General features: G+C 44.5%; 1 protein-coding gene across 2 annotated transcripts in view; it reads right to left on the reverse strand.

The window, feature by feature from the left end:
- The window catches only part of TAF3 (TATA-box binding protein associated factor 3), a 140,717-nt gene extending 123,378 nt beyond the window's left edge, over positions 1-17,339 (reverse strand). The window contains exons 1-2 of one of the 2 annotated variants that reach the window (XM_073328815.1): positions 17,028-17,339; positions 2,168-2,410 (exon numbers count right to left, since the gene is read on the reverse strand). In XM_073328815.1, the coding sequence (XP_073184916.1) occupies positions 2,168-2,410; positions 17,028-17,193 (409 nt within the window). In that variant the 5' untranslated portion in view covers positions 17,194-17,339. The remainder of the gene's footprint in view (positions 1-2,167; positions 2,411-17,027) is intronic. The other variant, XM_073328816.1, reaches the window with a different exon arrangement.
- Between the last annotated feature and the right edge of the window lie 7,158 nt (positions 17,340-24,497).

A 24,497-nucleotide genomic window follows, 5' to 3' on the forward strand; every position in this document is an offset into this window, starting at 1 on the left:
TGCTTGTGGTCCCTCTGATACACTAGCCTCGGGCATTAGAAGTTTTCCTGGTTCCTGTCCAACTCGGGAAATAGTATCTTCTTGCTTCAGGTGTTAAAAGGATTCCTACAATATTTATAAGGACTGCTCTAATCTAACTCCTGGATCTAACTTGCAAGAGAAAAAAAATGTAGAAATTACTTACAAAGAAAAGCACAATTGCCGCCATATAAATATTTAGTCTCACTTTGTATTTAGTTATAATGCCATATTGAGTTTGTAATATTCATCATGTTTTTTCCTATATACGGATATTCTGCTATAGCTTCATTGAGTTCTCTCTTGGACTTGATGTCTCTACTACATTTTAAAGCCAACATTTACAAAAGGGGCTAGTGATTCTGGGTGCCTAATTTGAGACACTTTAAAGTACCCTAATTTTAACGGTAGATGTGAAGAACCATCTGAAAAATCAGGCACCTTTAAAGTGTCTCAAGTTGAACCACAAATTGAGGTACACAAAATCACTATTTGCTTTCGAAGATCTTGACATAATTGTATAGGATGTCCTTACAATTATTTTTTAGCTATGCTATGGTTACCTCTTGCTTTGTATTTTTCTGCTGTCTCTGAAAAGTTCTTTTTAAAAAATGTTTTAAAAAGCAAACCTTTTATCAAGCCTCCCAATGAAGAGATGTTAATCTCTTTAAGCTTTGAAAAATATTTCTTGGTACTATTTAAATTTTACTTTTCTCACGTTAAGTCAGGTTAAATGTTACTTCGTCACGTGTGTGTCAATAATTGCTAAAAACCTCTGTCTTTTAGGAAATGAAAGTAAATGTGAAGGCTGCAGACCTGAAAAATATATTTTTAGGGCATTCTTCTGATTTTAGAAAACTGTTCCTTACAAACACTTTGCATAGTTTACAATATATAGTTTAATTGTAGCATATTATGGTTAAATCAGCAGAAAATATACCTGCTATCCAAATAATAAAATTATTTTATTTATTATTTGTATTATTCTAGCCCTTAGGAACCCCAGTGACAGACCAGGACCCTGTTGTGCTAGGCACTGGAAATATCAGTAATAGAACAACAATTGTGCACATCATTTGTGGCAGTAGAGCAACAGGATTTATTCATGTTGAAAATAAAGGGAAATCATTTTCTGTTCATTTTTATGTTGTAGGGGTTTTCTGCCTGCATTTCAACATTTAGTGTCTCAGGCCTTATACACTAAGTTCTTCAATGAGCCATTACGTAGAATACACATTATATCCCATGTTATTTACTTCAGAAGAAGTAAATGACACATTAGAATTCTGTCTGTTAACTGTACCATACATTCTTCACAGCAAGCATTTTGTTCTATTTAGTGTATTTTTTCCTAATCCACAGCACTACATACACTTAGAAAATACTGTTGTTATTTGTAACTGTCATTAAAGGACAGCCAATTTACGTTACACCTGTGATTTTGTTTTAACCTTCTATTGTTGGTTAACATCCAAGATGTTTGTACATAAAGAGATTACAAAAAAAATTCCTTCCCCTTTTCCCCTTTCAATTACTGTTATAATTAACACAAGATTACTGTAGCTGACAGAAAAAAATGTGTGTCTATTTCACAGCACTTTCTATATAGGCATTTTCACTTTCCTCTATCATTTTTATGGATCATTCATTCGACAGGGGAGAGGAAGACATTTAAAAATAGGGAAGTGTGACTGTAAAACGATAAAAATTAGTAGAGACACTCAGATGCAGGTGTAGTACCTGAAACTACTTTTACTTCAGTTTTTTAAATTAACTTAATTTCAAGTTGGCAACAGCTTTTTAAACATTAGCTTGAAGGGAGAAAGAACGGTTTTGTCACCTGACAGAGATGTTGTGAGGCTTAATTCATTAACTTATTTAATGACCTGAGATCCTCAGATAGAGAATATTACAGAAATGTGCAGTAAAAGTGGAAAACAGAAATATAACTTTAGCCACGCTACTTCTCTCTTTATTTTGCATGATGATTTAGTATTATCATGATTGTACTTCACTATTTGTGCAGTGTCCTAATGGGTGCTTTACAAAACCACTGTTATTGGTGGTACAAGTTGGGCCGCTTAAATAAAATGTAAACACTCAAAAACAAATGAAAACAAAAAAAGGAAAAAAATTGTTAATTTCGCACCTTCTTGAGATGAGACAATAGGTGGCATGTAATCAGGAATGTACTCTTTCCTCTCTTCTGCATCTTTGCTTCCAGGCTGGGGAAACTGTAGGACATTGTTCTTGCTGACAGGAAATGAAGGGATTTGATGTGGGAAAGTGACAGGTTCAATATTGTGTATGTAATCTTCCAGCTCATGCAGGTTAACCCCCATAAGTGTGAAGGCTTCACTTACATCATCCAAAATTGGATCTGTACGGCCATCTGTAAACAAAAAGGAATTTTAGTAAGAATCTATTCTGAAGAACTTTGACTTTGTTTTGTAATGAACAATATAAGCATATTCAGTACACAGGAAATTTCCTTTTGTCAGAAGTAAAAAATTGATCATTTAAACTTTTATTAACCCAACAGCAGCTTACATGTGGCTAAATGCAACGTATTTGGCTAAAACGAAATATATTACTTATTCACAGCAGTACAGGAATGCCTTTTGTTTAAACGGAACCTTTAGTGCTTTATAAACTAGAACTACAGCATTCACTTCACCCACCAGGCGAAAGCATTTTGTGGGGGGAGGGAAGGGACTCAGCAAGAGCTCAAAAGCATGCAATGCTTCACAACAGTTTAGGTCAGAAGAGAAGAATACCGTATTCCACACATACTGAAGGAGAAATTTCGGTTAGGAGAAAGTAATTCCCCACAAAGCAATTTCTGTAGGACACCACGGCTAACACTTCTTTCTTGCGAAAAGCATTCTGAGAGTTTTACTGGCCAAGTGGTCAGGACCTTGGTTTTAATACAACATCTAAAGATAGCAACCCAGTGTCCTACTACTACTATGCCAGTACCTACCATCTACTGACTCACCAACACCACTTCCAATATCTATTGTGTTTTGCCTCTAGAGTTCTCCCACAAGGATTAACCCAGCATGCCACCCCTCACTTCACTTATGAAATTAAAAAACAAAGGACAGTGCCCTTCAAAATGGTGTTAGAATGTATACTAATCTCTTTCATTAACATCTCGGTAACACTGACTGGTCCACATATTGATAGGAACATAGGAATTACCATATTGGATCAGATCCAAAGTCCATCTCATCCAGCATCCTGTCTCAGCGGCCAGCAGCAGATGCTTCAAAAGAATGGGTAAGAACCGTGCAGTATGCAGGTGTGGGATAGTCTGTCTCTCATTATAGGTCTCATGCTCATCTCTAACAGTCAACTATCAAGCACCAAAGCATGAGGTTTAATGTTCCTTTCAAAATTTTTGTTAACAAGCACATCCATAATTACAAGAAAGCTATCTACATATAAATGTTCATAAATGATCTTAAAGAGCAATTCTCTTCAAAGTTACTGTATAAAACTGGCACTTTCTCACTGAAAAAATATGCTTATCAGGTGTATTCAGAATCATAGCTACTACTGGTGGTAATGTAAATATTGGTTTGTTGGGGGGGGTTGGTTTGTTTGTTTGTTCTTTTTTATTGTTTTTTTTTAAATGACTTTTTACTCCTGTTTCAAATAACAATCTCTGTATTACAGCTTTCCCCATCTATAAAATGGATGTACTAGTTTTTTTCCTCTCTCATCTTTTGACTTGTTTATTCAGAATGAAAGCTGTTTAGGACAAGGGCTTTCCCTTACTATGTGTTTGTACAATGCCTAGCACAATGGGACCCTAATCTCTGCTGGAGCCTTTAAATGCTACTGTAATAAAAGTAGACAACCACAACCTCCATTTGCTCAGCTTTGAACTTCTGAGGCAGAGTTTACTGAGCCTGACAGTAAGAAAAAACACCCTTTTACTTGTTTCCTGAGCAAATCTAACCTAGCAAATTATTGACACAATAAACATGAAATCTTGCAATGCCATTTTTTATTCACTCTTCAGACATGAAACATGTTAATGTCAAGTAGGGAAAGGTAGATGTAACTTTACCAAATGATTTACTGAGCTCAAAGTGTCAAAATCTAATGGATAAAGTAGAAGAGAGGCAGTCACGGCTAAAGTGACAGGTGATGGACATTGCTGGGAGTGAGTCATGAACCTACACACAGGTGGGTCAAGACTTTGGTTGCTCTGCATTGACCTGGAGTGAAACCATAGTCCAGCAGCATCTTGATCAACTCTGCTGCTTTATTCAGGGACAGCCCAGACAAACTCAATCCGAGAAGGGGGCTAGACAAGGTGCCCTAAAAACTGCTATTCCCAAACAGCCCTGATCAGTTTACCACAGCTGAGGGTGTTCCATCATGTGGTCAAAATTCAAACAAACCTCAAAAAGTTTCTTTTTGTCTCAATGTTGAGACATGGAATGTCCACACACTCCTTGATCATCCAAACCAAACTGACTGTCCTGTCAGATGAACTGTTCTGGTAGCTCAAGAACTTGAAAAATATCATATTGACATTGTGGCGCTTAGCGAGATATGGCTTGCTGAATAGGGTCAACTGACTGTGGAGAGAGCTGGGTACACTTGCTTAGGGAAGGGATGCCCACAAAATGAGCCGCATGACCCAGGAGTCGGCTTTGCTATCAGAAAGAATCTCATCTTTAGTTTGGACAGTCTGCCGAATGCTATAAATGACAGACTGATGAAGCTCCAATTATCCCTGAGAGGTGGACGTTACGTTTCACTGATCATAGCTTAATGCATGGACAATGACTAACCCTGATGAGGGTAAGGAGGAATTTTATTCTGAACTAAATGACCCTGATCCGATTGACTCCCCATGAAGACAAGTTGATTATTTTGGGTGACTTTAATGCTCACGTTGGCTGTGATGATTCTACATGGTGTGGTGTACTTGGCAAACATGGCGTCAGCAAGATGAACAGCAATGGCCTACTTCTGCTGACGACATGTGCTGAGCACCCTCTAGTTATTACAAACACTTCCGACTTCCCAACAAATACAAAATGATCTGGACACATCCTAACTCTTGTCATTGGCATCTGATTGACTATGTGTTGTTCGGACAGCGGGACATCCAAGATGTGCACATAACTCAGATATTATGCAGAGCTGATTGTTGGACTAATCACCGTCATGTTCGATCGTAGCTTTGCCTCTCTGTTTTGTTCAAAATGAGTAAAAAGCTACCAGTTAAGCATGTAAATATTGCCTGGCTGAACGATCTGTCAATTGTCAAACAATTTTCAACACAGCTAACTACTGTTTTAGAAACTCTTCCACTAATCAGTGATGACTTATCTGCCAAATGGGTATCCTTGTGTGACACAATCTATAACACCACTGTGGATTGTGCTAAGTATACAAAATGCCATCATGCAGAATAGTTTGACAATCATAATTCTGAAATATTGACTCTTCTTGATGCCAATTAGCAAGCATATTCCATGCTCTTAACTGATCCACTCTCTGGGTCAAAAAGGGTCAGATATAGGGTAGGTTGCAGTATGCATCAAAGCAAATTCCGCCAAATGCAAAATATGTGGTTTAACTGTAAAGCAGAGGAATTACAGGCCCTTCCTGATCAACCTGATTCCAAAGATTTCTATGATGCCGTTAAAGCTGTGTATGGCCCTACCCCACCTCCCGGCATCACTAACAAGTGCTGTTGGTGAATTTCTCATCACAGATCGTACTGCTGTCTACCAATCGTGGCATCAATATTTTAGTGAACTACTTAATCATTCACCTGCTGTTTCTGATGAGTCGCTGGATAATACCTGTAAACTGTTCACATCTACTGCACTTGCAGATCTACCTCACAGGCTGAGGTGTTGAAGGCTGTTCAAGTAATGAAAAATAATAAATCCCCTGATCCCGATGCCATTCCAGCTGAGGTTTTCAAACACGGAGGAAATCTTCTGATTGACAAGCTCTTTGAATATTTTTTACATGTCTGGTTTCAAGAAATTATACCACAACAACTGAAAGATGCCAACATCTTCACTATTTACAAGCATAAAGCCTCAAACAGTGACTGTGGTAACTACAATGGTATCTCTCTGTGGCTGGCAAGATTCTTGAATGGATCCTCTTGAACCAACTCCTGACCCACATCATTGCTAATGTTCTATCTGAGTCAAACTGCAGCTTTTTGTGCTCAGCAGAGCATTGAAGACATAATTTTCATCATTCAACAATTACAGGAAAAATGTCACAAACAGCACCCACCTTTGTACATCATGTTTCTCGGCCTAACTAAGGTATTCAATACAGTCAACCATGCTGCCCTCTGGCAATCGCTCGCTAAATTTGGGTGTCCAGGCAAATTTATTAACATCATTCAACAATTCCATGAAGGCACAGCTGGAAGAGTTAGTGCTGATGGTAAACTAATAGACCCATTTCCAATCACAAATGGGATGAAGCAGGGATGTGACCTTGCGCCTAGCTTTTTTGGTCTATTCTTTGCTGAGATGCTAGAGGAAGCCCTTTGTGGTGCTTCAAATGGCATCTTTATACACTTCCGCACTGGTAAGCTCTTTTTTCTTTCCCACCTACAGTTGTAGAAGCACTGATCCAGGAACTGCTCTTTGCTGCTGACTCGGCATCGATGAAGAACTATAAGCAGAACTATAAGATCGTACAAACCACTTTGCTGCGACAGCTCCTAATTTTGGCTTCACCATCAGCTGCCCGAAAACCAAGCATATGTATCAGCCATCTCCTCAACAACTTTACCAAGACCTGTCAATAAGCCTGGGAGGAATTGTACTCCAAGCCATCAAACAGTTAACTTATCTTGGCAGCATGTTGAACAAGAAAGCAAAAATCAACCACAAAGTAGATGGGTGAATTAAGAAAGCCGGCACCGCATATGGTCGCCTCGATCACCAAATCTGGAAGCAACACAGAATCTGTCAACGGACAAAAATCAAAATCCATAATAGCTGTTGTCCTCACAACATTGCTTGACAGCTGCAAAACATGGAACTGTTATCAATGACACATTACAAAGCTTCACAGCTTCCATTTGTGCCACTTATGTCAATTGCTTGACATCAAACAGCAGGACTGGGTTTCCAACACTGAAGTCCAGGTGAAAGCTGGTTCAGTCAGCATCAAGTCTCATTTGATCTGCACCTAACTGAGATGGACTGGCCACATAATTTGAATGCCTGAGACCCATTTATCAAAACAAGTCTTATATTCTGAATTAAAATCCAGCAATTGTAAGCATGGAGGGCGGATGAAATGCTTCAAAGACACTCTGAAAGAAAATCTGAGCAAAATGAAAATTTCTGACTCAATCTTTGAGCAACTGGCCATTGATCATATTGCATGGTGCCACACCAAACGGGTGGGTGTCCACGACTTTGAGAAGCACTGTGTGGAGCAGCTGGAAGCATAGCACCAGGCATGGAAACAACATGCAGCTCAATCAACACAACTAGGCAAAGGGCTCTGTGGCCACCGAATAAACATTGTTCTTCCCAAATTGGTTTATAGAGTCACTCAAAGACCCATTTGTACAAACTACGATTGTCATTGTCATCCTCGAAATTGGGGTGACCAACATCAGTTACAGCAAAAACGTAAAAAGACAGCTATCACGCAGGACAGAGACGGTGCTTCTTCCTAGGACTCTAGGCCCGATTTAGCAAGGTACTTTTGAAATCGATGAGACTACTCACATGCCTAAACTTAAGTGCCTTGGCTGAACTGGGGATGAACAGCCAAACCAACAAGAATTATGTCAAGTTCAGTCTGTTGCTGTTTGGGCAGAGAAAGGGATTTAAGGGCTTGTCTATGTGGGAAAATTGACAGCAGCACTACAGTGGTACAGTATAATTATATGGAAGCAGAGTAATTATACCAGAAGTCACTTTTATGCCAGAAAAGAGTGTCCCCACAGAGAGTTATACCAGCCTAGCTAAGGTGGTATAATTATACAGAGATAGCTCTGATGGTCAATTTTCCCATGTAGAGAAGCCATAAGCGTTCACAAGGAAGGAGAATCCAACAGAGTTGAGGAAGAGTGAAGTAACAGATACTATTCTCCCTTCAAAGCAACCAAAAGGCTCTTTGCCTGGGATGGAGAGAAGGAGAATGGCAATTTTCAGAGGCTTATAGTACTCAGCCAATCTGGATGCATTTTTATGGAACCAGCAAAAAGAATTTCTCTGATGCCAGGACCAAATTGTCTGCCAAATTTTAAGTTCCTGCTCCAAACCCTGAAAGTATTAGAGCTCTTCAAAATACAGTTAGGAAAAAATTTCAACACTGGAAAAACAACCTGTATTTCCCTAACCTCATTCTCAGTAATGTGTACCATTACTGCTGAAACTTCCTCAAAAATTCAGCCTGAGGCAATGAACACATATAGAAAATGTTAACCTGAAATGGTTAAAGTTTTGGAAAGTTTTGAATAACTGGTAATTGGAGAAAGCTTTTAGATTTATTCAATGCTTATTACAATGAGCAATAGCCATTCAATGATTTGTAACCAAAAAAGACATATAGGAAAATTATTAATGAGTGGCTACATATACTGCTGGGCAAACCACAATAAATAGTACATCATATAGATCATATATCAATAACGCATACTGTTCTCCATCCAGCTAGAGCTACTACATATAATACGCCTACATGAATTCAGCTTCCTGCTGATGCACAGCATTCTTTTACACAGAACTGTTAAGATAAATATTCCAATCATGGAGGTCCACTTTTCCAGTAGTTAAAACATGGAATTAGGAATCAGAGCTTCTTTTCCAGGCTCTACCTAGTTGTTCTTTTTCAGTCTGGGCAAGTTACTTAATGTTGCTGTCCATCAGTTTCCCCACAGTTAATTATTGTTCCTACTGGTGAAACAACTTGGAAATGCACTTCTCCATTCTCACATGTACTGCCTCCTCTGCACTGATACCTAGATACTATAGAGATTGGTGCATTAGAAATACCAAAAAGCTTGTCTAGAGTCAAGTATTTGCATCAGTATAATTACATTGATATAGTAGACAGTGCACCAGTGCAAAGTGGGGCTTTTGCTGGTTCAATTCATACTTGTAATTTACTGGGAAAAGTCGCACCCATTCAGTGCATCTACACTGGGGGATTGTATCAGTGTAGCTACACCAATGAAAAACAATCGCAACACCATAGATTGGGCTTTATACAGATACGACCTCCTCTACATTATCATTACTACTAGAAGTCTGCTCCACTTCATGGTGACTGATAAACATCAAGCAGAAGGAAAAATGGTCCCTCTTACTGGCAGCCAGTAATAAATGAGATGTCCTGAAAGTAACAAAATCTGACAGATATAAGGACGTACAAATGTATTTATTTAGTAAGGGCTTGTCTATACTTACAACGCTGCAGCTGCACTGGTGTAGCACTTAGTGAAGATTTTACCTATGCCAATAGAAGAGTTTCTCCCGTCGGTGTAGGTACTCCAGCTACCCGAGGGGCAGTAGCTATCTCAGTGGGAGAAGTCCTACCATCAACATAGCACTTTCTACACCGGGGGTTAAGTCAGTATAACTACTTCGCTCAGGGGTGTGGGTATTCCACATCCCTGAATAACATAGTGTTACCAACATAAGTTTGTAGTGTAGACCAGAGCTAAGAGGAGGTATATCAACAGCAGAGCAATCTTTTCTGGTCCAGTTCACCAAGAGTACATAACATGTGGCCATACTTTTCAAGATCTAATAATTTTAGGATTTCTCACTTCTGTTTATCAAGATGTGCCTATCAGGCTGCATTTCCCATGCATTTTTAATACAAGTCATTCACTTCTGCAAAAATGCAATCTTAAGAACATGGGAATGATCACTTTAGATCAAACTAATGTATTCCTGTTCATCTGCTATCCTGGCTCCAGCAATGAACATATTTCAAAAGAAGGTAGAAATCCATCCAACAACACATCTGGTCATTGTGTATAGTGCCGAACCTGTGAGAAAAGGGAGTTTTGAAAAAACAACTTCTTCTACAGATAATGCACTGACAACTTGGAGCAGGTGGCTTAACACCACATTACACTATTTGTTTTAACAACAAATACTCAAAACTGCCCTCATTTATTAAACTGCTGCTATGCCACCTTACTCAGCCTGTTATCACTCTCTCCACTGCCCCAGTTTTCCCTTCTGGGCACCTCAAGTACTTGCAAAGGCTTTCACATGTCCAGAAATAACCCTTCTCTGTGTCTGGTTTATTAACAGAGTTCAAAAGGAAAATAAAACTTCCAGCTGGGGCTTTACTTTAGCCAACTTGTTCTCCACACGTCAGCCTCTCTAGCCAGAATTGGCTCCTGTCTTGATGACCTGGCCCTCTGCACACATCTCTCTAGAATCCTACCCCTTCCAGGGTACCACTGTCCTTATCAACCATCGAACAGTATCTTCACCTCAGTTTCAAACTGGGCTCAGCCCCTGCTTCTTGAGGGTCCGTCTTCTCACCTCAAGTTTCATTTTAGTCCAGCTAAATAGCCCTTCCTGAGCGTCTCTCCCTGCCCTTTATTAAGCAGCAACTCCTAAAGCTTCCTGGAATCTTTTCTCTCTCTGGAGACAGGGCCAGGTCTAAGTTTTTTGCCACCCCAGGATAAAAAAAAAGAAAAAGAAAAAAGGATGTCCGGAATGCCGCCCCTAGAAAAGTGCCGCCCCAAGCATGTGCTTGCCTTGCTGGTGCCTACAGCCGGTCCTGTCTGGAGAGGACCCAAGGCTTCTTCTCCCCTCAGCCTTCTGGCCTCTGACATCTACCCACCCTCCACAAGGTTTAGCCACACAACCCTTCTGTCATGTGGTATTACTCATTCCCTCACCTGGAGAAATGAGTTAAGTTTGTCACAGGTGAGGCTAGGACCCAACACCCCTTAAAAAAGACCAGCCTCCCTCTGACACACACAACTTACTCTAGTTCACACATCACAGGGTTTGGGCCATATTCTACTCTGTCACACTGGAGTAAACCCCCAATAACTCTACTGATACCAGTTAAGTCACTCCTGATTTTTTTTTTTTAACAGCGTCACAGAAAAATTAAAGCCATTTAAGGTTTAAGTTATGACACAGAAGAAAGTATTTGGCCCATGCACCGTACATTTAAACTGAAATCCCTTGCTGAATGTGAAAAGTACCAGCTATAGCAGGCCACGATGTATATATGTGCAGAGCTAACATAGCTGGGCCGCAGAAAATTTTGTTAGGGCGCACAGCAAATGAACCAGCGCACCACAGGCACCCATATCTCATTCACTGTGCATTTTATTCCTATGGACTTCCAGGTGAGGTGAACATTATTTTTCACACAAAATATAAAACCACACCCCTTTTTCCGAAATCTCAGAAGCATGTGGCATCTTGAAACACTGTCATTTTTCTATATTTTTATTAATTTCATTGTCATAATGGCCCAATATTTTTTAAAAACTTTTAAATTTACATGGAGGGTTTCTGTTTTTCAGGGGATGGTATTTGTAGCTATTTTTGAATTCTATATAAACATCCAAAAATCAGGGGTTTTGGGGGCGCTCTCTCTCTTTGTGTATACACATAGTACTGCTTCAAACAGTACTATGTTAAAGCCGACTAGGGAACCTTTAGTGAGCACAAACAGGGTCTATATGGACGAATTAATGTACAACATGTTTGCATGCTTTAGAAATCACACCCTCCCAATCCACATTACTGCTTCTTGTAGACAAGCCCTTAGATACAAACTAGGGAGCTATATAAACAAACTGCACTGGGAAAAGGGTGACTTCAACATGACTGAGTAACCGTTTCCAGTATTCTTCCAGTGTTTATTGGATAAACACCAATTTTTATTTTATTTTTGTACTGAGGGTGTTTTATCACTGCAAACCTAAAATAAGAAGCCCTATTTATATGGAAAGGGGGTTTTTTGTTTGTTTTTTTGATAGGGTTCTCAAGCATTTTCATAGTATGGAGCACGTGAGGTCTGCAACCTGTATGCCATCTTTGACTTGGACCTCTCTTTCAGTCCTCACATTTAGGTTTTGTCTAAATCTTGCCAATTCTTTCTGCATAACATCGTTAAGACACAGCCTTACTTCCCCATCAAACTCTGATAAAAAGTCCCATCTTGCATCTTGATTACTGCAACACCTCTCTAGCCTTGACAAATGCAATCTTTCCTCGCTCGTATCCATTCAGAATGCTTCTGCAAAGATCATTTTCCTAGCCCATTGCTCTCTCCATGTCACCCCTCTCTTTGCAACTCTCCACTGGCTCCCCCTTTTCTATTATCACAAACATAAGCTACTTGTCTTTGCTTCAGGGCCTTTTACAGTCAATCCCCACTCTATCATCTCCATTCACTATTGAGATGTTGAAGCTTGCCTCCAATCAGCACACGATGCCAGCCTCCATCACCCATATGTTACATTTTCAAGCAAGCACCTTCATGCTTTCGCCCATGTTACCCCTCATACTTGGGAGGCATGTCCCATAAACAACTGCAAAGCTACCTTCAAATCCTTCCTCAAAACTCTCCATTGCTATTATACCTACAAAAGACCTGATAACAGGCTGCACTGCCTATCACCACTATTGTCTCAGTGTTTCCATGTATTACCCCATCTGTCATCTCTTGCTTTATGCTTAGATTGTAAGCTCCTTGTTGCAGGGACCATCCCTTAATTTTGTGTGTGTACAGGACCTAGCATAATGGGGCCCTGGTCCATGACAAGATCTCCCAGGCACTATGGTAATACACATAATCAGTCATAACAATCATCTTAAAATTGCCACAGATTGCCTTGTGAATCATCTTGTCAGAAACCAGGGCCTGCTAGCTGACCTGCAGCTGAACACCCTGAACAATCAGACTCCTGATTTGCTGAGAGCCATCACAAGTGTTCTCTTAAACTCAGCAGCAGCACTAGGCCAGTGGCTGCTCAGTGCTTACACCCACAGCTGCAATCACTCCTGTTCCTGCCTTGTTCCTGTGTCCTGCTCCAGTCCACTCCAGCCCTGCTTCTTCCTTACTTAGTTCCTAACTCCGGCTCTGACTCTTGATTCTGTTCCTTGCCTCTGACTTCTGCTCTGACTGCTGGGCCTGATTGCCACTGCTCCAAACACTAGACCTGACCACGCATGTGCCCCAGTTTGTAGTACATCTCCCCTCCCATGTGAAATCACAGTATCTCTGACAACTACAGCTATACCTAGAAAAGTAACATTAGAAAAGTACTGAGTGTATTTATAGATGTCTTTTAATGTGATATAGGAAACGGAAGCAAGGAAGATAATCTAGCACAGTTAGAAAAGCCATCATTTTGCTTGTTAACTGAGAAAATGTGGACCCTATTATGCCATTTTTACAGCTGTTATTCAGAGTAGAATCACAGTATGCAATTTATTGTGTCTCAGTTACTGAAGATCAAATCTGTTCAGTCTACAAGTGCAAAGATTCCAACCCCCCTCCCACCCCAAATAAACACCCCAACTGCCAACCCTGCTAAGTCAAACTGATCCGAGGGTAAAACTGGTTCGTTTCTAGCTAACAATCAACAACAAAGCCTCTACAAATGGAACTTAGTTAACAATTCTATTGATTATGCAAAAACCACAAAAGAATCTAGCTTATTCTTCCAGACATTAATTGGTTTTGTACAGTAAAAGGTTTTAGGCAGTGACAAGCAAACCCACCTCTAAATACACTTGGCGTGGAGATCTGTTGAGTAATAGGATGTGTTTTTGACAGTCACATTTGAAAAAAATCAGTGTGAGGTTGAGAATATAAGAGACATTATACCACAGATGTAATGTCTAACTCCTCATGCAACAGCATATGCCTCCATAAAGAAGAGATTATGCTCCCTTTCCCTTCATCCATTCAAGAAAATATGCCCCTTTCGCAAATCACAGTAAATGCTTCAGACCCCTCATGCAGCCTAAATAAGACGGTATATTATTGTGCCCTCAACTCCCAATCACATACATATATATCCCCCCTTTGGCTTCACAAATCTCACAATAGCTGTGGAAAATACAGGCTAAACCCTGGAAAGTAATTCTGTTTTCAACTCTCCGAGGTTCTCAAACTTCTCTCAGTGGCAACTCTGGTCCATCTGAGAGGAGGATATCATTGTCCCTCAATAATACATCTCCACCCCAAGTTCACATGGATCAGACTAATGATAGCAGGTCCAACCCAACTTCTACGGGTAACCCAGTCCTCTCTTTTATTCCACAATCTGATGCTCCCTAGTCTCCTAGATTCTATCCTATCATAAATATTTCTACAGCACCATTCATTTTAGCATTTAGATGTGAAACTTACAGGTATGACAGCTGCCCTGGTAAAGTCCCTGCACTGGTGGCACATATGGGTTACATTAGCACTATCTCCTGACCCCCCCCCCAAATCTAGATTCACACTTCCTCTCATGAGTACGGGGAGGCTCACTCCAGCCCCTGCAGGTAGCCAAAAAACACATGGTTCTCTGCAACCAAAAGTCCTCAGATTCAAAAAACTCAGAGCATGACAATAGCCAGACTCCCCACATCCTCCTGGACTTACAGCGAGGTTGGTATCCCTGTAAGAAACAATGGTACTCCCCTCCCCTCAGCTCCGATTAGTATTTTTGTCAGCCCCCAAGTAACCATGGATCTCTACCCAGCATCTCCAGACTCAGCTACGGCTGTGCCACCCAGAACTTGCAGTGGCATCTCTGGCCCGCAGAATCTCCCCATACCCACTGATCTTACACTATGGTGACACCTCAGCCCTGCAGTTCCCATGGCTCCCAACCTCCCTGCACTCACAAAGCTTGCAGTAGCAACCCCACCGCTCCCCTTGTCTCCCCACATTCAGAGCGGGCAGTGACAGCTCTACCCTCGCCATGCTGATGGCACCCCAGTCCTCTAGACTCTCAGAGCAGACAGTGGCAGCCCTAGGTCTCCACTGACCCTGCATTCAGAGCTCACCAGGGTGGTATCTCCCCCCCCCGCCCAACTCCATGCTCACTGTGCCCCCAGCACTCAGCTGGCAGTGGCAACCCCAAGCCACCCCATCCCTCCCACACTCAGAGTGGGCAGTAGCAGCCCCACAGCACCCCATCACCCCTACACACACAGAGCAAGGAGTTGCAGTCCCATCCCCACAGCTCCCCCACGACCGCTACACTCACAGGACAGGCAGCACCCCATCCATCTTCTCCCCTGCATTCACTGATCTTACAGTAGTAGACCCCTCCTCTCCCCTCGCACTGCCAGAGAGGGCACTGTCAGCCTCAGCCCCCGCCCCGCCATCTCCATGTCTCCCATCCCCCGCCCCCGCACGGACAGAGCGGGCAGTGGTCCCCCATCTCCAGGGCTCCCGTTCCCTCCCCCCCCGCACAGACAGAGCGGGCAGTGGCCCCCCCATCTCCAGGGCTCCCACCCCCCCCTCCGCACGGACAGAGCGGGCAGTGGCCCCCCATCTCCAGGGCTCGCATTCCCCCCCCCCGCACGGACAGAGGCCCCCCATCTCCAGGGCTCGCATTCCCCCCCCGCACAGACAGAGCGGGCAGTGGCCCCCCCATCTCCAGGGCTCCCACCCCCCCCTCCGCACAGACAGAGCGGGCAGTGGCCCCCCCATCTCCAGGGCTCCCACCCCCCCCTCCGCACGGACAGAGCGGGCAGTGGCCCCCCCATCTCCAGGGCTCCCACCCCCCCCTCCGCACGGACAGAGCGGGCAGTGGCCCCCCATCTCCAGGGCTCCCATCCCCCCCCCGCACGGACAGAGCGGGCAGTGGCCCCCCCATCTCCAGGGCTCCCATCCCCCCCCCCCGCACGGACAGAGCGGGCAGTGGTCCCCCCATCTCCAGGGCTCCCACCCCCCCCTCCGCACGGACAGAGCGGGCAGTGGCCCCCCCATCTCCAGGGCTCGCATTCCTCCCCCCCCCGCACAGACAGAGCGGGCAGTGGCCCCCCCATCTCCCTGGCTCCCATCCCCCCCCCCGCACAGACAGAGCGGGCAGTGGCCCCCCCCATCTCCCTGGCTCCCAATCCCCCCCCCCCGCACGGACAGAGCGGGCAGTGGCCCCCCCATCTCCAGGGCTCCCATCCCCCCCCCCCCCGCACGGACAGAGCGGGCAGTGGTCCCCCCATCTCCAGGGCTCCCACCCCCCCCTCCGCACGGACAGAGCGGGCAGTGGCCCCCCCATCTCCAGGGCTCGCATTCCTCTCCCCCCCCGCACAGACAGAGCGGGCAGTGGCCCCCCCATCTCCAGGGCTCCCATCCCCCCCCCCCGCACGGACAGAGCGGGCAGTGGTCCCCCCATCTCCAGGGCTCCCACCCCCCCCTCCGCACGGACAGAGCGGGCAGTGGCCCCCCCATCTCCAGGGCTCGCATTCCTCCCCCCCCCCCGCACAGACAGAGCGGGCAGTGGCCCCCCCATCTCCCTGGCTCCCATCCCCCCCCCCGCACAGACAGAGCAGGCAGTGGCCCCCCCATCTCCCTGGCTCCCATCCCCCCCCCCGCACGGACAGAGCGGGCAGTGGCCCCCCCATCTCCAGGGCTCCCATCCCCCCCCCCGCACGGACAGAGCGGGCAGTGGTCCCCCCATCTCCAGGGCTCCCACCCCCCCCTCCGCACGGACAGAGCGGGCAGTGGCCCCCCCATCTCCAGGGCTCGCATTCCTCCCCCCCCCCCGCACGGACAGAGCGGGCAGTGGCCCCCCCATCTCCCTGGCTCCCCCGCACGGACAGAGCGGGCAGTGGCCCCCCCATCTCCCTGGCTCCCATCCCCCCCTCCGCACGGACAGAGCGGGCAGTGGCCCCCCATCTCCCTGGCTCCCCCGCACGGACAGAGCGGGCAGTGGCCCCCCCATCTCCCTGGCTCCCATCCCCCCCGCGCACGGACACCGCGGGCCCCCCATCTCCAGGGCTCCCCGCACGGACACCGCGGGCCCCCCGGCCCGCCGCACTCACAGAGCTCGCAGTAGCGGTGGCAGCCCCGGCCCAGCCCCTGCAGGTAGCGCTGCAGCACGTCGGTGAGGAGGTCGCAGGCCGAGATTTGCACCGAGTCCCAGCCCAGCGCCTGGCAGACCTGAGCCACCGACACCCGCAGCAGACACCGCGAGTAGCTCTCGCACATCCCGGCCGGCTCAGCGCGGCCTGGGCCCGGAGCCCGCCATGGCCCGGGGGTGGGGGCGGGGGATGGGGGGGAGGCTCACGCGCAGGCCGTGGCGCCCGCCGCCGCCAACGCCGCCATCTTGGGGTCGCGCCGAGTCCCAGCCAGCCGGGACCAGACCGCGCCGCCCCAGCGCCGAGCGCGTCGATGGGGCGGGCGGTCTATCGATTGCTCCGGCCTCCAGCGGGGCCTAGCGGGCCTGGCTCTGGAGGGGAAAGAGAGGAGCTGGGGGGAGAGACAGAGGAGTCTGGGGAGATCAGCAGTGGGGGAGGAGATGGGGGAAAGGGGAGAGAAAAATGGGGTCGCGGGAAAGGTTTGGAAACATGAGGGGAGAGGAATTAACAGCCTGAGATTAAACTGGGAAAATACCCTTTGTTTGGGAGTGATCAGACGGTGGGGTGGGGGAAGAGCCCTGGGGAGCCCTGGTAGAAGAGGCCCCTGGAGAAGACAATGGAGAGCGAAGTTTGCCATACCAAAGAAGGCTGCAGAAAGGGCTGGCGCACCTGGAGGATGTCAGTGCAACCTTCGCATGGCGCGAGGAGCTGTCGCGCCAACCCCAACTGTTAAAAAAAAGGTCTTCCGTCAGGTCCTCAGAATCATGGCCTTTTTAAAAAGAAGGCATTTGGGGTTTGTTTCTGTTTGCCTTATGAATTGGGGGCCTGCACGCCAGCTTTTTTCTGCCACCGGGCGAGCTAGCAGTTTTATTCTTCTGATGTGAACACAGATTTTCAGATAATCAGTAGACATCAGGAGCTGCTGGGTTAAGGAAAGCAGGAAGTATCATGGGACTTGTAATAACCACTAAAGGTGTCAGTGCTGAAGGACTGCCTTGCTCCATACAGGTTTCAGAGTAGCAGCTGTGTTGGTCTGTATTCGCAAAAAGAAAAGGAGGACTTGTGGCACCTTAGAGACTAACAAATTTATTTGAGTATAAGCTTTTGTGAGCTACAGACACTGAATGCATCTGATGAAGTGAGCTGTAGCTCACGAAAGCTTATGCTCAGATAAATTGGTTAGTCTGTAAGGGGCCACAAGTACTCCTTTTCTTTTTGCTACATACAGTTTTGGTGCAGCTGCACCTAGGATACTGTATTCAGTTCCAGAGTAACAGCCGTGTTAGTCTGTATTTGCAAAAAGAAAAGGAGTACTTGTGGCACCTTAGAGACTAACCAATTTATTTGAGCATGAGCTTTCGTGAGCTACAGCTCACTTCATCGGATTCATACCGTGGAAACTGCAGCAGACTTTATATACACACAGAGATCATGAAACAATACCTCCTCCCACCCCACTGTCCTGCTGGTAATAGCTTATCTAAAGTGATCATCAAGTTGGGCTGGTAATAGCTTATCTAAAGTGATCATCAAGTTGGGCCATTTCCAGCACAAATCCAGGTTTTCTCACCCTCCACCCCCCCACACACAAACTCACTCTCCTGCTTCACTATAATTGTATTAACAAACTGGAAAGAGTTCAGAGAAGAGTAACGATATAATTAGGGCTTCTGTTTTTTTCAGTTCAATTTATTTAATTTTGGGGAGGTTATTTTTAGCAATTTTTGCATTTTATGTAGGTATCCGACGTGTACTGTATATATTACTCACTACTGTAGAATATACTATAATGAGTAATTGTTATGTTTCCTAGTGTGCTTTAACATAGTACTGTTTCAAACACCATAATATTAAAGCATGCCATTAGGGTCTAGATGGACCAATTAGGTGCTACAGATATCATACCCCTATACTCATTACAACTCTGGGTAGATTAAACCGTAGATACAAGTAACCATTCCCGGTGTTTTCTTGGTATTTATTGGATAAACACTGGTTTCATTTTTTTTTATTGGCGTGGTGTTTTATTGGTTAAAACCTAAAATCAGAAGCAGTAAATATAATCAAGGGCCTTCATTGAAAGGAAAGAGTAAAACAATTATATATGAAAAGAATGGCTAAATCTTGCATAGGAGAGGTGAAAGGGACATCTAGGGAATCATTTGCAGGTAGAGCTGTCTGGAAAATGAGAGATTTCCTCCTCCATGTTTTCAGTAAAAAACAAACATATGAAATACTTTGATTTGGAAATGCTGTTGTGGTGTTTGATGGGAGTTGTGGTTTAGATGCTTTGTAATCCCATTCTCCTCTATAGGCTGGGCTCCCTTATCAGACCACGTCTCCCATGATGCACCATGGTCTCATCTTTTGGAAAGAAGAGGCAGTGTGCATCCTGGGAGATGTTCAGCTGGAGAGCCAGACCTACAGAGAAAGGGACCACGTGGAATCTGAATTCCTGTGTGGCAGTCTGGAGACATTTCAGAATCAAAATACTTTTATTTTTATTTATTTAAAAAAACCCTGAAATTTTCTATAGAAAGCAGATGCATTTTGCAAAAAACAGTTTTTGTCAAAAATCAAATTTTTCATGAAAATAAGATTTGACAACTTTTTACACCTATCCTAATTCTGCACTCAGTGGGGTTCTATGAGAGAATAGAGGCCTGGTCCTGAGAAACTAGTTACAGGATTGGGGCGTATATAATTCCTCTCGCCCCTTGCTTTCAATAACCTTCAAATATTTATGGACTGTTATTGTGTCCCTTCCCTCCTTCCTTTACATTTTTCCTTTCAGATGAAGCCCTCTGATCATTTTTGTTACTATTCTTTGAACACTCCCCAGTTTGTCAATATTATTTTGGTGACGCAATTTCTGGAATGGAATGCAACATCCCAGCTACAGTTGCACCAAAGCCATTCATACCAAGGATACTCGGTGCGCCGTAACTTTGAATACACAGTTTAAAATTGCATTAGCCTGTTTTGCAGCAAACCCCTGTGCTCACATTTTCTAGGACTGGGGCCTTAGAGTGGTACATAGGAATTATGGGCCAAAATCGAGACAAAGAAACTTAGATTAAATATTGGGAAGAACCTCTTGAGAGTGAGATGTATTAGGCTGGGACTCATCTCTCAAGGAAGTGGTAGGAGCCCCATTCTGTGTTGAAATCTGGGAAGGGTTTTGTAAGAAAACCCTTTTTCTCCCCCTTCATTTATAATCTCTCTGTATGTTTCTGCCATACACACACACCTTCTGACAGGTCTCCTGAGGTGACGAGATGGGCTTGTCCTAGTGTAGTCTCTATCTTGCTTTTTTATTCCGCTACTCTTATACTGGATACTTTCCAAATTTTGTTCCTCTTCCTTTTGTTTCTCTCTTCCATACTACAGGAACAGCAATCCGTGCAGAGGGAGATCCCCATCCACTCTGCTTTCCTGCCTGCACTTCTGTCCAACCCAGGAAGTGGCCTTTCCTCCAAAATATCAAACCCAGGAAACAACCACTTACTTTGTCCTGAAAGGAAAGTGGGACATCCATAGATCCTTATCTCAGACAAAAACTCCTTAAGTTCCTTGTAGTTCAACTACCACCTGCCCCTTTTCTGTGCATGTTGCAAGGTGGAGACCATAAATTATATACAGAGAGAACATAATTACCGAAGTTGGAATTTGACCAGGACACTACGTTTAAACACTTCTAACAAGAAGTGGTATCAGATCTTTAAATAGTGGAAGTATGCTGGTCTTTAGTTTTGTCTAAGGACAAGTCTATGTTACAAAATTAAGTTGACCTACGTTACGTCGACATACAGCCACCACAAAGTTGAATCGGTTTTACACGTCCTCCCTACATTCCTTGTGTCCTCAACCACGAGACTTCCACCAATTTAACTGCCTGTGTGGAGCACTGGGGGGATGGTTTCTGAAAGGCAGCAACACAATGTATACTGACACTAGGTTGACCTAACCACATTGACTTAAGAGCTATGCCTCTTGCGAAGGCGGAATTAAATCAGTGTAGTGGATAAGTTACATCGGTGAGAAACTACATTTTAGTGTAGATCGGGATGGCCAACCAAGATGGGGCTCTTTAGAAGTTAATATTCAGCTCCTTGTATAGGCACCAACTCCGGGGCTGGAGCTGCAGGCATCAACTTTCCAATGTGCTGGGAGTGCTCACTGCTCAACCCCTGGCTATGCCATAGGCCCTTCCCCCACTCCACCCACTTCTCTGAGCCTGCAGTGCCCTCGCTCCTCCCCCCTTTCCTCCAGAGGCTCCTGCATGCCACGAAACAGCTGATCAGGAGGTGCAGGGAGGGAGGGGGAGGCGATGATTGACGGGACTGCCGGTGTGTGGGAGGCGCTGGGAGCCAGGGGAGCAGTGGCTGCTGACATATTACTGTGGCTCTTTAACAATGTACACTGGTAAATTCTGGCTCCTTCTCAGGCTCAGGTTGGCCACCCCTGGTGTAGATGCTTAAGAGTTTGGTACCATAAGCTGCTTTGCGTCAGCCTAACTCTGTAGAGTAGACCAGGCCCAAGACATCCCCCTACAACAGCTCTTTGTTACTGCTTTAGTACTGCTGCCATAGAACCCATGACCCCTACCTCAACACCACCACTTCTTGGAGCACGCTGGGTTTTTCCTTGGTGGTCTTCTATTGTGAGCACTGACCAGCACTTGTGTGATTTAACAAGATCAGTTAAAGAGATAACTTCAACAGCAGCACAGGGAATTACAGAAAAATTCAGAATGAGCGGAAGTTATACCCCAACTTAGTCAATATATGCTTATTGCAAATGTTCTCTTTAGTTTCTTTGCACTGTTCACTTAGTACTGTGTTCTGGGAGCTGTGAAACACCATAGTAGAAAGAGTTATTGTTAAATGTTCACTGTTCCTGTAAGCAAGGCATCATGTCTTTTTATGACAACAGATCCAACTTATACAGTGGGGGACACGAGGCACAAAAGCAAACCCCCAATTTTATTGGAATGGATAGATAGTGGATTGTTAAAAGCCTTAGAGCCCTATTCCTCCCTATTAAGTGCATAGTGTTCTTCACAGAGCAGCTGAAGTGGTCAGATATAGGGCTGTTTTTTGTCCTCCTTTGCTCACCTGCTCTGCTACGCCCACAGAAATGTACAAACAGCTAGTTTAGGTGGCTGGTGATGGCAGAGCATTCTACAGTTAATCATCAATGAGGATTCCTTCACTTTCCTCATTTGTTCACCAGAGACTGAGTTTATTAACCTTTTGGTCATGCTGCAAGGGCTATTTGCTTACCCAAGTTTTGGTTTAGTGGGATGCGTGGTTAGGAGAAATAGAATGGGCAAGTTTATAGTCCAAAGGGAATCCAACTGAAGACACTAGCTGTGAGAGGTTGGTCCTAGCTGTGCAAGTACAAGAATAGCAACTACTTCCATTTTTAATCTCACTAAGGCCTCATTTTATAAGCACTTTCTAGAGAAAATAGAGTGGAAATTACTGACCACTTGGTTTTTGAGTAAGATGACCTTCAAAACAGCACAAGCCATTTGATCATGGCACAACCTTGCACAATTAAGATTCTTAACCTATCTTAATTCTTGTATTTGTTTACAATAAACATAGTGCAACAAAAACATTAAAAACAAGTAAAAAACATTATTAGAAAAAAAACATTCCTTTCAAGTTCCGGCAGCGAAACAGGCGCTGGGAGAATTTTCTTATCGGGATTTGTGGGGTCTAAATCTCAACCTAACCATAAACCCTACTCTACGTCCCACTGTATTTTACTACTATTTGAAAAGGCAGGAGACAGAAGTTAAAGAAAAAATTAGAGTGTCAGCTATCAGAATACTCCTGAAATTGATTTGCCAATCATTTAAGCAGCCGCATAGTCCCCCCGCCCCCGATAAGTAATGCAATTGCAGCACATGAAGATTTCTAGACTCTCTATTTTTAGGATTGCAGTTTGAAAGCAGTTATGTCTCAGCTAACTAATGACAGGGACAAGGAAAAGGCAATTAGCCAATGGTTTTGGGGAGGAAAAGAAGAAAGGAGCTAACTACTCATGAGTAAAGTTACACTTGACTGTAAATGGATTGGGGCCTTAGACTGTAAGCCCTTCGGGTCTCTTCCCACATGACACATGCCTAGCGTATTTTGGCTGCTATATAAACAAACAGAGCAAATTAAAGTTGCCAGTTATGAGCATCAGTCAAAGTTGCTGTTGGTAACACATCAAACATGGCTACCAGCTTAAGTACGATTTTGAAAAGTTACATGGATCATTTAAAAAAAAAATATGTGAAATCTGCTCCAAATTAATCAATTGCACTGATCACTGAAACCTGTTCATCTCTGGCTTTCCAATTTCCCACATTGTCCCTCTCTTGTCTATCCGAACATTTCAGTTAAGATCTTCCTCTGCCACTCAGTAGCATCTTGCTCTTCAAGTCTCTTTGGCTTCCTCTCCTGCCTTTTTGCCTCAGCCCTGGTCTACACTGGGTAGCAAGGGGGTGGGGGGGCGGGGAACGGACAGACCTAAGATATGCAACTTCAGCTATGCAATAGCATAACTGAAGTCGGCATATCTTAGGTAGACTTACCTGGCCCATGAGGATGGTGGTAAGTAGACTGCTGCCACTCCCCAGTCGACTCCGCTTCCGCCTCTCGCGAGCTGGAGTTCCGGAGTTGATGTGGAGCGCTTTCGGGGATCATAAATCGATCCCTGATGGATTGATCACGACCCGATCCAGTGGGTAGTGAAGACCTGCCCTCAGATTCAATTCTAATGGTCAAGGCTTTGCTCCTGTCGACAGTTCTGCTGTCATTTCTTTCTGATCTTCTTGCACGGTCACTGCTGTTTCCTTCTCTTTCTTTTCCTTGTTCCTTCTTCCATGCCACCCCACACATATAGACCTCCTTTTCCCAGTACATCAAACTACAATCCTTTCAAAATTCCTTCTTACAAGAACTCTCCTTTCAGAGTGACCCTATTGACTAATCAAATGTAGAAATACATAGCTCAAGACAGTATTTTAAAGTAATTAAAAAACCACCACTGAGATAATACATCTGCCACTCATAAACTGTTTTAGAATATAAGATGCAAAGGACAGTATCGGTTATGCACCTTACTGGAAAAAGAACAAAACCCAAAATTTTGTAGCATATGATGCAAAGTGAATTGCATGTTCTCTTACAGCACCAGGCTAGTGAACAGATGCATTACATGGGTTTTACACCTTCTTTTGAAGCATGAGGCATTGAATATTCGCTGTGAATGCCAGATTATACAGACAATTTGTTCTCTGAGGCCTTGGCTAAACTAGAGCGGAAATTCGATCTAAGCTACGCAATTTGAGTTATGTGAATAGTGTAACTCAAATCAACGTAGCTTAGATCTACTTACTGCGGCGTCCACACTACACGATGTTGACGGGAGACA

The sequence above is a fragment of the Lepidochelys kempii genome, chromosome 1, assembly GCF_965140265.1.
Source record: "Lepidochelys kempii isolate rLepKem1 chromosome 1, rLepKem1.hap2, whole genome shotgun sequence".
Classification (NCBI taxonomy): Eukaryota; Metazoa; Chordata; order Testudines; family Cheloniidae; genus Lepidochelys; species Lepidochelys kempii.